This window comes from Hyperoodon ampullatus (genome assembly GCF_949752795.1).
Source record: "Hyperoodon ampullatus genome assembly, chromosome: 9".
Lineage (NCBI taxonomy): Eukaryota > Metazoa > Chordata > Mammalia > Artiodactyla > Ziphiidae > Hyperoodon > Hyperoodon ampullatus.
The window spans coordinates 29429803-29445356 of record NC_136922.1 but is presented as its reverse complement, the minus strand read 5'-3'; the positions used below and the strand labels follow the sequence as shown (position 1 = coordinate 29445356).

Genomic DNA, 15554 nt, shown 5'->3' with positions numbered 1-15554 from the left:
AAATTAAATACATTATTAGGGGAAAAATACTTGTGGAGTTCCATCATAAATAGGATATTATTGTCACTAAGATTAGAATGTCCCCAGAACACATTGTGTGGTTTCATCTAGAGACTCTTTGAGTTCATTGATTTTCAGCACCATCCTTTCTCATCTCCCTCCTACCCCTCTGCAGGGAAATCTGATTCCAACAAAATCCTTTTATAAGTAAGCCTGAAGCCTTCATGATCAAAATGTATTCATTCTAGTTATAGAGGTGGGACATGCCAAGTGAATGCCCTCCCTCCCCCCATCCCCCAAAAAAGACTGTTAAAAAAAATCTCAGGTGAACAACTTCTATTTTTCAACTGACAAACTTAAATTGCATTTGTTTGTGGCACTCAGATACTATGTAGTTTAGAGAATGAAGAGACTAGGAGTAGTAAGGGCAGCAGGATAAATTATGAGTTATCTAACCCATATGCACTATTATACATGATAAACATATCCATTTTATCCACCTAATTGGAAATCCATCCATTCATTCATTCAGTAAGCATACAGTAAACACCTTTGTCAGCCAAATCTGGGGTTTAGGTAATTCCTATCCCCAGCCACACACAGCTGCCTCTTGGATTTGGTTACTTGATTTATCCTTGGGAATATTCACATCATCTCCTGGACTTCCTTGTGACCTTCTCTCTCCCTCCCAGCTTTAAGAATTAAATAGATTCTTGTCTCAGTTACAAAGGGACACCCACAAACACTGAATTACATATGTTCTCTAGTAAGTTCACGCTTGGACATATCAGTTTTTGTCAGTGATTAAGGAAAACTTTTTTTGCTCCCATAAATGTGTTTTGGGATGGAAATAATGGAAAAATACTGATTAAATACTCAATTTATTTCTTCAGTAAAAGATCATTTGCTCAGCATTAAGGCAATTCAAATAAATCATTCTTAAGCAGTTTTAAAAAAATTCTTATAGTGGGCATATGCAACAGATAATGGGTGACTAAGTGATTTATAACTATTTAATTCTCCATATGTGAATATTTTACACAGTTTTGTTACTGGAGAAATGAAATATTCAATTTGTAAGTATCAGAATAAGTTTGCTTTCTTTTAGCCATGTGGGGAAATGCTAGTTATTTGAAGAACCCACTGAAACATATGCTGTGATGTATGTAAATGGAATGACCAAGACTGCCTGAAAAATCAAACTTTCGATTATATTAATCAGATAAGCGTCCTTTTTTTTTTTTTTACTTCGCTAATGATACAATGCTTACCACTCATAGGCAATTAATGCACAGTTGCTGGTGAACTGATTGATGATGGAAACCTGCCTGTAAAGGAGCCTTACAAATAAGACAAAAGACAGAATCTAGAAACAAACCTTAATCCTAGATCACTAGCCCATCACTTAAAGCACCAAATTAAACTGATTTGAATTGTAAAAGAAGTATCTACATTTCAATTCTAAATTTTTACTGAGTAATCATCTTGCACAGAAATGAGTGATCAGTTAAAATATATGTTTGTATTAATAATTTTTGTCCACATTGAAACATTTAGTTGATTTATGTAATAATGACATTTAAACTTTCATTGTTATTCTTCCAAGAAGTAAAAATTAACATTATGCATTAGTTATTTTGTAAATCGTTTCCAACTTTTTTTTTTTTTTTTTGATTATACGCTTGTGCCCTAAACTTACTGCCATCAGTGATCAGGCAGCAAAAATAAGGAGAAAAAATTAAAGTCACAATTTTTTAGAAAGAGTATTGAACTGAGAGCTAGGAGACCTGAATTTAAACCTGGCCTCTGCAACTGTTAATGGTAGAGTCACTCATGCTCTTTTGCAAATGGAGGCAATCAGACTACAATCTAAAGATCCTTCTAGATCTCAAACTCAATAATTAATTATCTAGTTAATAATTTCCTCTACAGATAATTAGACCCATATGCCACTGTGGTAACTTTATATCTAAAAGAACTAAACACATAGTCTAATGCCCATGCAGATAAATGGCATGCAGTTAATGCATTCGTATGTGTAATGGTCAAAGTGTGTGGGGCAGCAGAGGAGGGAAGTAATACCTACTAATTCTCAAGGCTTTCATAGGAGAGATGGCTTCTAACGGTACCTTGAAGCATGAGAACATGGAAAATAAACTAGAAGCAAGAGGGGGGAGGCTAGATTTAGAGAATAGTAAACTGGCCATTTCTGATAGAATTGTGGGAGCTTATAGAAATAGGCATAGAACAAGGTAGCAAAGGAAGATTAGGGACTGTGACTTTTTTAGGGAGACTGAGCGAAGGTGATAGTGGTGGTGTAGGTGCTCTTTTTAAAAATAAAAACATTACCTTTTTGAAATTGGCTCTGGTCAATTTTTATAATAATGCCTTGAACAATATGTTAAAATTGAGAGGAACTGAAGATAGGGGACCAGTTAAACTATTGCTATAAACTATAGCAATAAACTATTGCTATTGCAATAATTTCTGTGTTTAATGTTACTAAACAAAACTCTGAAAAACTTTATTCATATGATTATTATATATAAAATGACTATAGGGGTGCTTAGCACATAGAATTTTTTAAAATAGCCATTTTATAGCCACATTATAAATAATTTAGGGTTTAGATGGCATAATTTTATTGGTTATTTGCATGTAATATATAATTAGAAAATCTAGTCTATAGTCTGACATATAATACATATCACAACATTTACTTATTCCTAGATGTTATTACATTTACTTTTTCTGAGTTTTTGCTGTATTTTTTTTAAAAAGGTGTTTCAAATACTATTTATTGAGACACTTGCTTCTATGTGCCAAGACTAGGTATATACCAGGAAAAGGTTCTAGGACTAGGAATACAAATACAGGTAAAAGCAGCATATTTTAACTCTAGAAAGGGATCCAAAAAGATAAAGCAGTGATTAACCTGCATTATTACATGGTACCGTTTCACAAAGGAAGGCATGATATACTGTCCCTTAGATGGCTGGAGAATTCACAGGAGAGGCTTAACCTAGATCATGAAATCTGAGTAGGTTCACACAGTAAGTGAACACGGAAACCATTGGGAGATAGACCACATTCTAAGCTGTGGTAACTATAGGTAGCGGACCATTGAGGTAACTGGAAACAATTCTACCCATGCATGTGTGTGTGTGTGTGTAAATATATGTATTTATAAGTCGTTATATATAGGTACATACACACACACAATCTACTGGTGAACGAGCCCAAAACCGTGTGGAAAATACAAAGGGCTCAAATGATATATTGGAAATTTCTAGGCAGGTTTTAAAGAGGCAAGTGATGTAATATCTGTGCTTTTAAGTTTGACCCATTCCTTGTTTGAATGACTATATTACTAAGAAGTTGTTATCGCTGTAGTTTCTTGAATGGGTGGGTGGTCTGTATCCTTAAACCTAGCAAGTTTCAGAATGTCTGATATTGCCTCTCTTTCTTGCTGGGTATAAACTTATTGAGTCACATATGTTTTCAGTTGGGTATTTGCACAAATTCCTTTTTTGTTTTCTGGCAAGTAATCTTGCTTTCAATAAGGATAAAGCCCACCTGATAACTTTCCTTCAATAGGTGACTGGGTTTTTATTCATGGATTCCAAATATATTCTTCCTTTATTTAGGAAGTTCTATAACTGATCCTCTGTAAGATTAGATTTTCCTGGAAGATGGTGACATTTCAATCTGCAGATATGTTTATTTTTAGATTTTATTTCCTATCTTTTATTCTTGTTATCTTCCCAGTCAATTTCATCTCTTTCAATGAAAATTTGATTTTGTTATTACTTAGTTTGGAACTTTGGCAACAAGACTCAATTCTCTCTTCTCTGTCAATTCCTCTTTCCTATGCTTTTCAATTGCATTTTGGTCAACTTTTTATCTCCTGACAGTGAGAGAGTGAGCTGGAGGAGTTCACTCTCTCACTGTTGGAGTATACAATTGTAGTTTTGACTTGAAAACAAGCTTCAAAATTTTTAATATATTTTCTTCTAGGAAAATATATTCTTTATTCTTTCATATTTTGGCGATTGGTGTGTGTCTTGTGAAACTCCATCAAAGACACTGTGGAGTAGTCTGGGGTTCACACCTTCTACTCCTGCCTTCACTGTAGTTTACCTACAGTGATTTCCTTTAGTAGAAGGATAATGCACATACAATAAATATTGAGCATGTGTGTGTTATTAGAACAGTACTTGGCATATAAGTGTTTGTTATGATGTTGCTGCTGCTTTTTTACTTTAGCTGTACTTTTGCTTTTTATGGACATTTTCCAGTAATTTTATAGCCATATAGACTCCTACAGCTTGTTTATGTAATAAAGCATTTATGGATGGAAGGTTTGTGATTTGTTACATTTTAGTTACTAATTACATCGTACCTGGGATATTTGTTTTGTAGAAAGATTATTCTGGAGGCAGTGCATAACATGGCTTGTTGGAATAAACCTAGAAAGGAAGTTCTGTTAGAAGATAATTAGAATAATCAAGGGAATAAATGATAAGGAATTGAACTATGACAGTGGCAGTGAGGATATAAGCAAAAGCAAGTTACAGGAGAAATTATAGTGTTGAACAGAACTGAAGTGATGGAATGGGTCTCTGGGTGATGAGGCTCTGGTTTGTACAATTCTTTGGATGAGTGATACTTGAAACCAATTTAAAAATGTACAGAAAGGTGATGATGTAAATGGAAAAAAGAAAAGGGAGTGAGTTCTGATCAATTCCTGCAGACTCTGAGATATTTGTGCAATATGTAAATAGAGGTTACTAGTAAGCCTTTGTTTGGCTTTTGGGGGGAAAATCTGTCTTTGAAGACATACGTATGAGACGTCAAAATACTGCTAGTGACGAAAGCCATAGTTGTGGATAAGATTATACACAGAGTTATTATTGTATAAAAAGACCAAGTACAGAGCAAATAAAATAATATAAATATTTAAGAAACTCTTAACTAAGGTGAATTATGTGATAGTGAGAGGTAACCAAACTTCTCAACAATCAGTTCTTAGTGTTCTCCAAAGTATATTCTTATATTTCTCACTTTTTCTTTTCAATGATCATTCCTTAGTATTCTCAAAAATTCAACCTTCTTAGAGGTAGTGCAGAGGAGGACAGAGCCTGGCCTCTGGTGTCAGGAATTAGAATCTTGACTCTACATCTCACAAGCTTTATGACCTAGGATATTCCCAATATCTATCTGAGTCAATTTCTTCATGAGAAAATTTCCACCTCCAACTGTTGTTGTGGGCCTTACATAAATATACTAATAAATCATTCAGCAGTTTTTTTGGCACATAGTAGGCACTGAAAACTTATTTCCTTTGTATTTTCTCTTCTGTCTACTGGTTTTTATTCATGTCCTCTTACACTTCCGTGTAAGAAGGTTAAAAAACTAGTCGTCAATGAACAAAATAAAGTCAGAAAAATAAGGTGAATTTTCCCACAATATAACTTTATTACTCTCTAAAAATTATTCTTTATATGTGTTTTTTGGTCCTTTCTAAACTTTTTGCTGATTAAGTATGAAATGATAATGATAGTAAATAGCACTTGTTTTGTTGCTTTGTTTTTATAGTGCAACCTTTCCTTTCAGCCCTTATTTTGGTTTTGGAAATTTAAATAATAATCTAGGAAGCGATGAAATACAGAATCTCAAAATTTGGGGACCTTGATGAACTTTCCAATATTTACAAATATCTAGATGTGATTATCATTTAGTCAAAATATTTTGGCATCATATAGACCCAAACTTTGACTACTTTAAATAGGATCTTTGTTCTATGAAAAGGACAAAGTTCAAGTCATGGAAAAAGGACATAAGCCTAAAGCCATCATTGAATACAGGCAATTCATTAGAGTCCAGCAACTGGTGGGGTCCTATTACCTTTCATGCTATAAAACTTAGAGAAGGGAGGGTATTGAAGGGAGGGAGAAAGGAAGGAGGAGAGAAATAGAAATAGAAATGTCATGGAAGTCAGAAATATAAAGAACAGGATGGCTGTTGTTTGGATTTGAGGTCAAGTGTACAGCAGTTCTCCAACTATGAAAAATTCTAGTTCTGGGCGGTCTTGCTTTCTAGAAAGCAGTATTGACTTTATTGCCTTTTTGAAATCTGATTCGATCATTGTAATGTAATCATCTGTATAAATCTGTGCTTATCCTAAAGATAATCAGGATACCACAGGAACTATACAACTTTCTTATGTAGAGCTGAATCTACATATGTGATTTTGATGTAAATTTTGTCACCTTTTTTTCTTTTCATATATTAAATATACAAGAAGAGCATTAACTTATAAAATAATTTTCAGTATCTTAAATAACATACTGATAGTGACTGCTAACAATGTCTTTTCCTTTTTCTTTATTCAGATAGAGCTACATTAGAGATCCTGATGAATTGAGGGGGAAAAGGCAAATCTGAAAATTTATAAATAAATAAGTATAATGAAAATGACAATTGACTCATTAGAAAAGAATCACAGTTCTTCTCCCATGATTATTTGATAGGATATTCTGATTAAAGAACAGGTCAATTAAAATTTCTTTTCTCCTTTTGCTGCATGATATTAGATTTAAAAAATCTATCAAATGCACTTTATTTGTGTCTTGAACGTCATAAGATTCATAAAATTTTTTAGTATTACATCACAAGAGAATGCAATCTATTTATAATTGAAAACAATGCTGCTTGAAATTATATAAATTGATTTTCCCTTCCAGAACATCATACACTTATGCTTACTGTCTGCATTGTCTTATAGCCTGTCATAATAATAATGGTGATAATAGGTAGCATTTATTGAACACAAACTATTTGCTTGGCCTTGTGACCACTTTATCTTTCATTTTGTCATTAAGCAAATTATAGAAACACTAAATCATTTGGTGAATCTGGAATAAACCAAATGTTTGCTTAATTATCTTTCAAATTTAAGAATACATAGTTCATTAAGAGTGCTTGTCTGAAATGGCACTTTTGATTACAGTCCTACATTTACTTTTCTCTATGGTTGACACGGCATGTAGAAGTTGAAGTAATGTCTCAACAAGGGAAAAACTGAATTGCACCCAAAAAGAATTAGTGCCTTTGTATGCTTTAGTCTACTAGGATTCACCAAAGTCAAGCTGATTCTATAGAAATTTAGGTTTTTCTAAAATAACATTTGTTGTTGTTTGACTAAATGTGAACATAGGCAAGATGTAAGAAAGTAGTGGAGTATTAAACATCTCATATTACTGAATATTAATTTTAGTTCCAATACCAATTTGTGTAATGGTAAGATTTACGTAACAGAAGCTGAAAAGAAACACCTAAAATTCTTTGACTCTAAAGGAGTAAAGTCAAAGTTGAAGTTATTTAATATCAATTGCAGCTGAACATGTCTACATATAGGGAAAATAAAATTATACATTTAAGTTAAAAATCATAAAGGCAAACAATATTTAAAAATGTGAAATCTAGACTTTGAGAAAAAAATCTCTGATTTTAACCTAGGTTTTTTCACCCTGAAAAGTGGTGAGATAATCTAAGCAATCCAGAATTTGCCCTGGCTCACTGCCAAGAAGATCTCAAAAAGGCTCCTCTCTCAGTTACAAAGCAATGTGTAAAGTCCCTGATACAGAGGAACATTTAAAGAAATTGCAGCAAAAGGAATGATGAGGCAAAATTAAGTACATTTGAAAGGAATGTAGAATAGCTGCTAACCTGTACTCCAGGAAAAATTGCCTTTTTGTTTAATGAAATGATCCAGCAGTAACATTTTTTAAAGTGTAGTTTGTTTCTAGAGTGATTTCACATGTAAATGACTAAAGACTTTCTCGAAGTTGTCGGTACCTAAACCAATAATTCTCCCTGAACTCAACCTGTAACATATTTTTCAATTGTATGAATATTTTCATTGTTTAAAATTGTGATATAGAAAGTCACTATTTTTGCTATTTAAAGTTCAGCGTACAGAAACTGGCAAACAAAAAAAGAATACTGTTCTTAATATGACCATTACATTTAATATTAATGTAAATCAAGGAGCATAGTGCTCTTCTTATTTATCCCTTCACCATACAAAATTACTGATGTTAACAAGTTAGCACACTTGGTAAGATAGTAGAAAAGTACTTTTTTCATTCAGCTCCATCTGGACCCTAATTTCCTACTTGTAGGCAAGAAGATCAAACATACTAATATTTAACCTCTACTTATACAAACAAGTAATCTTTAACTGAGTGTTTACTATGCAAACTATTGCAGTAATTTTTAATGAATTACCTAATTTCACCTTCATAATAACTCTTGGGAGATTTATTATTAACCCCATCTTCCAGAACTCGAGGCCCAGGTAGTGTAAGGAACTCATGCTAGTTTACATACCTTGTACGTACTGAGGTGGTGCTTGTGTTTTCACCTATAACTGGACTCCATGTTCTATGGCTGTAGTAGTTGTCTTCCTATAACTTCTTCCACATTATGCTTAGACCTCTCTTACATGGTTTCTGTGCATTTCAAATTAAAATCAATCCTTGTGTCTCTTAAATGACCCTCCCAATTATTAATATCTCTATGTAATTTTCTTGGTTTAGACTCAGCTGGCTTTTTAAATTTTTTTAGTTTGCCTAGCTACCTATAGTTTAGTCTCTCTGGTATTAGGGTAGAGTTATAGCGTTTAGAATTGGAAAGAAGAGTGAAGGTTAATCTAGTCTATTTGTTAAACAGATCTCTTTATACAACCATTCAGTGAATGCATGAATATATCCAGTGATACAGCCCCTGTCTGGTAATAGCCCTTTCCATCCTCACACAGCTCAGGGTGCCTGAAATATCAGTCTTACGTTGACTCTCTGTAGCATTGATCCTTTACAATCATTTCGTGAGAGGAATGGCATTTACATTCAGATATCATGTGGTGGATTCTCTGTTCTTTCTCTCTGGAGACTAACAGCTCTCATTTATTTCTGTGACTTGCATGAATGAAACTCCCTTGATCTATTTCTTCCTTCCCTCCTTCCTTCTATTCTTCCTTCCTTCCTTTCTTTTTTTTTTTTTTTTTTGGTCAGAGGTAGAGAATAAGATAAGCCCAGTATTGTACTGTTTCTCATGAAGAAATTAGAAAAGCATCTTTTAACAATTTATTAACAATTAATTCTTGTAATTTTGTGTGTAAGATGGGTAGGTAGGTAGGTAGATAGATAGGCAAGCATTCAGTTTAATATTTATGGCCTGCTAACAGGGAAAAGAAACCATGTGAGTTGTGGATGATGAGCTATTAACTATATATCTCCTTACGTGAGGGAATGTTAATTCTGGCAGGTAAGTCATTTATAGGAGTGATTGTAATAATTGACAGTGTGATGCAGATTATGAGTAATTCAAGCAAAATATTACAAGAAATTAATTCTATGAGAATTCTTAGGGATCGCATTTGAACTAGCTTGGAAGAGTGATACTATTTTCTCTAGGTGGCATACAGTTGTAGGTGTCCGGAACAATGGCAGGAAAGGCTAATAAGCGGATGCCCACAGAGCACGTTTTTCCTGGAGGGTTGTGGACACGAGAAAGAGTACTGAGGTGGGGTCTAAACGCAAATGGTATTGATCTGACCTTGAAGGCTAAGTTAAGGAGTTTGAACTTTATTCTCTATTAAAATAATATTTTTGATAAGATGGAAAAGGCAATAAGAGAAATAAAGCAGGCAACTTTCAAATGACTAATGTCCTGGGATGGGGCTGGGACATTGAAGCGGAAGGGTCTTTATTTTGGCTTCCTCTCCTTGGAAGGCACATTCTACATTTTATGGAGGCTGATGAAAAGGTTCTATGTGTGCATGGTAAAAATCTGAATCATTGATTCAGGACACATTTCTGGAGACTCCTCAACATTTCTTTCCCATGAGAGATGGGTTGTGGTGGTATGTGTGTATATATATATCTAAACCTAACTTCAATTGAAGCAGATAAAGAAAACCTCTCTGGTGATGATCAGCACTTACCTCTCTAGTGCAAAGGTGGACTTACTGTTATTTCTATCTGAAGATGTTTTTCTCACTTAAGGTGTAGGTCTAAAAAAGTTCAGTATTTGCCTGTTCACAGCAAAAGCAAATTGGAAATCAATAACAAACTGAAAAATTGGGGTCATATAGTAAAATTTATTTAATTCAGTGTTTTCATAAAAGCCTAACTCAGTTTATCTATTACATATGTCAGTTACAAAATATTGCAAAGGATTTAGATGGTGAAGTTAATGATTTAATGCTCAAAAAGACGTAAATAAAAAGAGGCCTCAAACAACCTAGGAGGTTAAACAATGTTTTCCCCACACTCTGCTCTGTTGGCCCCTATGTTTATCCTTCTAGCAATGACTTGGAGCAAATGAAACCACTTGAACAAATCTTAGTAAAGTTAAAGACATTTTGTGTACATTTTGTGTACAAAGTGACCATTGTAATCTATTACTACATGCAGAGATTGTACCAGCCCAATTGTTTGGACAAGGTATTTTCTCCTTTCTTCTGTAGGAGTGTGTGGTCTTGAATATGAAATCAGCAAACTAATGGGAGTATAACTCCCACTTCAATGAAATGTAAAGAAGTCCTGTATATTTTTTAGTACCACAAACAATAACCACTGATTGGTAACTACAGCAGGCAGTAGCCACATTACCATGTACCAATAGTCTGTGCTCATATACGACCTCACATTAACCCAATGTCTTGCTTTGTTACCTTGCAGAAATGTTGGAATCCAACAATGTGATCACTTTCAATGGCTTGGCCAACAGCTCCAGTTATCATACCTTCCTTTTGGATGAGGAACGGAGTAGGCTGTATGTTGGAGCAAAGGATCACATATTTTCATTCAACCTGGTTAATATCAAGGATTTTCAAAAGGTATCTTTATTCTAATATATGTACTATAATTCTTTTGAAACAATTCAAGTTATATAGAATTTTCTAGCTATTTAACAGTGTGACAACTGAAAAAAATTGTTTAAATATTTTATCTTTTCAGACACAAATAAAAATAGTGCACTGATCTGACTATCACAAATCAATGGATGCAGTAAACCGTCAAAACTATCAGGGCGGAAACTGTAGTATTTTCAGTGATCATTATAAGAAATACTAACTTTAGCTTATTCTTCCACAGTTGTGTCATTTTTCCTGCATAAAATTAAATACCTAAAGCATTATAGAAATATATCATAATTGACTTCATGTACTAGGTATATATATTTATATATAATTTACATATCTCTCTGTATTGCCAGCACATGCAGAGTTCATCAGTCATCATACACATGCCTCATCTGAATGTCCCCTGAGTTTGGAAAGTTTATTAGAACACAGGCACTCTCATTCATTTACATATTGTCTATATCTGCTTTCATTCTACAATGGCAGAGCTGAGTAGTTGTGATAGAAATCATCTGGATCACAAAGCCTAAAATATTTACTATCTGGCCTTTTAAACAAAAAAGTTGGCCAAACCCTGATCACAAAGATCAGTTTTCAGTGTCAGGTTTTTGCAAATATGGACATTTAGACACTAGCCTTCTATCAGTATTTTTAATATACTTTATTGTGTTTCTGGATTATTTGATTAATAAGCTATACAGTTTGGAAAATAAACATGGGTTGACAGATTAGTGGAAATTGTGCTACTGAGTCTATATGCTGTATTCTAAGTCAAACATTTTTTTTTCAGTCGGTATTTCCTGTCAATTCTCTGAGGAACAAAGATCTTTATGCAACAGCTTTCCCAAGAGTGATAATGTAACATGCTTTTTAGGGTGCATACACTTCAGTGTGTGTGTGTATATATATATATATATATATATATATATATATTTTGCTGCTTCTTAACACTCAGGGTTTTAAAGTCATGTGCCTCAATTTCTTATAAACTGTAACATATTGGACAGTTACTTTTAAAAAGTAGCAGAATTGTAAAAAGCTTTTTTTCTGGTTGGAGAATTTTGTTTTGGGATAAAGTGAAGATTTAATTTCAGGGCTGATTCATACCTCTAATAGAGTATACCACTAAATCTAAGACTTTTACTTTTCTTCTATTACCCAAACATTAAAATTCTGACTATATATTAAGAGATTTGATTCATAACATATAGTCAAATAAAATGGCAATGCCCTTAATGATATATTTTGGAATTAAGATATAACATTTAAAAATCACCTTGGATATTTCTTTTTTTGATTTTTCAATATATTAGATTTTGAAGCCTCATCAGATTAACAATATCCCTAAGGTTATCTATTATCTAAGAAAACTGATTATCCATTGTTTTTTCTGAAATGATAAAAATATTTATCTTAGCATCTTTTGTCAAGGTCAAAAAATAAGCAAGTTTTTGTTGTTTTAGTGAAAGACAATCATCCTTTATAAAATGAATGAAAAATCTAAGATGATTAGGAAAACTACATATTTTAATAATAGGAGGTTATATCAGTTCAAATTTTCAGTGTTTATAGACATTTCATCATTTTATGAAATCCATATATATGAATATATGTATATACTTATTATATCTATGTATTTGTTGTATATATCTGTGTATCTATAAATAGAAAATATTTGAGCACATCTCACCTCAGGATATATGTTTAATGTATTCAACATTTTTTCTGAATAAATATTCTTAATTTGGTTTATATATTCAGTTGGCTCTAAGATTGAAAAGAACTAAATTGTCATATAAACAACCTACTATTTTATAGGTAAGAAAAATCCTAGAGACGTTTGTATGCCCAGGATGCATCACTTGTAATAAACATATACTGAAATAATGGGTTAAATAAAAGGTGACTTGCCCAGTGTCACAGTGTTCTTCTTATAGGCTCTTGATTCAAATCATTATTCTAATAATGGAAGACATATTTCTAATTCTAAAGCATTTGTTTCAACATATTATTTAATTTTAATTATATCACACTCTTTATAAGGGTAAATACAGTTTACTTAAGGATTATATCTGTTTGTCTGTATTGTCTATTTTTAACCTATATGTAATGTTATTCAACAACTTTTTCCTAAGCATCTACTACTGTGATAAACTCTATAGGGGGCATTAGGGTATGTCATCAATAATTCTTGAGGAACTTACAAGATAATACTAAAGATGTATGAGCATAAAGGTAAATACTAGGCCAATCCCTGTTAGAGACAAAAACAGCCTCAGGCTTGGAAGGACCATGAAAAGATTCTTGGCCTTGGTAAAGGGCTCAGTCTCCTTAAGGCATAAATGCTTATTCGATAATGAGTAAGAAGAGCTACCATGGGTAGATGTATAGAAGCATAAAGAAGGGAAAGTCTAAAATAGATCATGAAGTACTCTGAATATGAGGGTAAGAAATTTAGGCACTGTTAACTAAGAAGTTTTTGAGCAAGAAGAAAAAATATCAACAGGTTAACAAATCTAACCAAAAGGTAGGAATTATTCTTCATGGAAATAGATGCTATTGGAAGGACAATTTATATATTTGTTCCATTGACTTATAGTTATTCTCATTAAATTGCTTTCCAAAAGAGCACTTTCTACACCAGAATTTATTTTACTCATGCCAGATTTTTAAGCTAATATTTTTTTACCCTGATCTGTAACAAGTTGGGAGTATACACCCCTCTAAATATGAGAGAATTTAGCATGAATGTTAGCAAAATTACTTTTTATTAATATTTGTTATAAGAGAGAAATCACAAAATGAGGCCCATGTTGTGTCAATGCTGATAATCAAGAGCTAGGAGACTATGAGAAAACAACCTGCCCTTTTCAATTTAAAAAGTTATCTGTTTTAATAATCTGTGAGTTTTGCACAATCTAGCTGGAAAGCTGAATATACAGTCAATAAATCTTAGCTCTTCTATATATTATTTTTGTGTCCGAGAGAAAATTTATATTTGATCCTCCTCCTGTGTATGTTTTACTTTACATACATAGACACACATGAAAAGAAAAGTACATGAAAAGGAAAAGAATACATAAATTAAGAGCTTCAAATGGTAAAAATAAATGTATGTCCAAAAATTTTTAGGGCTTTTTATTGTGATATGGACCTGAAATGCATTTGCCATGTCATCATAGGTTATTTCAATATGTCCTAAATTCTTGTTTATAAATGTGTTATATTTTGCTTTTTAATTCCCTAGATTGACTATCACAGCCTTTGCCCAAGTTTATGACCATTTATACTGAATTATCTAGAGGTTCCCAAATGAATGATAATCAGTCATTTCGAGACTAAAAGCTTTCTAGCAGACATGGATGATTAACTGCCATCATCTCTGGATTTTTCTTTTACATATGACTTTTTTTTTCCCTGAAATTAACTAATGTTACCAGAAAAGAAAGAGGAATAAAAAAAATTAAAAGTGCTCTACTCCAGTACAGATAGGAGTCATGGGAATTGCTCAGGGGACTGGAAAATTTTATATTAAAATTTAGATGAGGGTATTTGTATTAATATTATTGAGGGAAATGCATCTACAATCCTCTAAGCCATGAGTCATGCCTTGATTTATCTACCACTGTCACCTGATTTATCTACCACTGTCACTGTATTCAGACAATACAGGAACCTCTGGAAAGATGAAGACCAAATATCAGGGATGAAAATACAGTTATTACACAGTTAGTCTGAGTTTTGCCCACAGTGGGGAAGGTGATTTTTTTTTTTTAGAGCTATCTATTTGCTTCCTCATTTCCTCCTTTATCTCCTGAAATTATGTAGTGCTACTCTTACCTATTTTCCGTGTCCCCCCAAAAATTCCTTTCTAAAATGGGTTTTTCTAACCCTGTCAGTTGCTCATTCTAGCATGTCATGCTGAGACTTGAATGACAGAAATGGATCCAGAGCACCTGATGTCAAAATTTCCAAATCACTATTTTATGATAAAGACCAATTCATTTAGAAGACTGCAAGCCACATTCTGTGCTTATTTCTCTCTCTCTTCACTAGATTCTCACGTTGTCTCAGGATGATCTCCCTTTCCCAACATGCCTTACAATTCTTTACATTGCACACTGCTTACATCTACTGACTACATAAATTTCTGTGTTGCTCAACTTTCATTTATACAGCAAAGCCTAATGGGTAGACAGAGAGTGAAAGATGTTAAGTTCATGCCAATTAACTGATGCCACTGCAAAGTCTAAGCTAAGAGGTTCCTGCCACATAATGCTTTATGGAACTTTCTTTATCTCAGTTGCTCCACTTGTTCTAACAGACTATAAGGTTGGATCTCTTAGAAAGCTTAATTGGCAGAAAATAATGTTTCTTCTCTGCCCTTAGATTGTGTGGCCAGTGTCTTACACCAGAAGGGATGAATGCAAGTGGGCTGGAAAAGATATCCTGGTAAGTATCAATCTACTAAGTTATTTTAGTAATTGCATAAGGAATTTCTCTATCATCATTTTTGCTCAGTGTTATATTAAACACCATTCTTTGCTTCTGGACTTAGAAACAAATTAATGATATTTGATTTTGAATATTGACATTTTTATGTAAAGCATTGAAAATCTTA

At 33.1% G+C, this 15554-nt stretch overlaps 1 protein-coding gene across 2 annotated transcripts in view; it reads left to right on the top strand.

The window, feature by feature from the left end:
- The window catches only part of SEMA3A (semaphorin 3A), a gene marked incomplete at its 3' end in the record, with an annotated part of 509152 nt that overhangs the window by 334986 nt on the left and 158612 nt on the right, over positions 1 to 15554 (top strand). For both annotated transcript variants that reach the window (XM_079710965.1, XM_079710966.1), the window contains 2 exons: positions 10749 to 10906; positions 15323 to 15385. In XM_079710965.1, coding sequence (XP_079567091.1) covers positions 10749 to 10906; positions 15323 to 15385 — 221 coding nt within the window. The remainder of the gene's footprint in view (positions 1 to 10748; positions 10907 to 15322; positions 15386 to 15554) is intronic.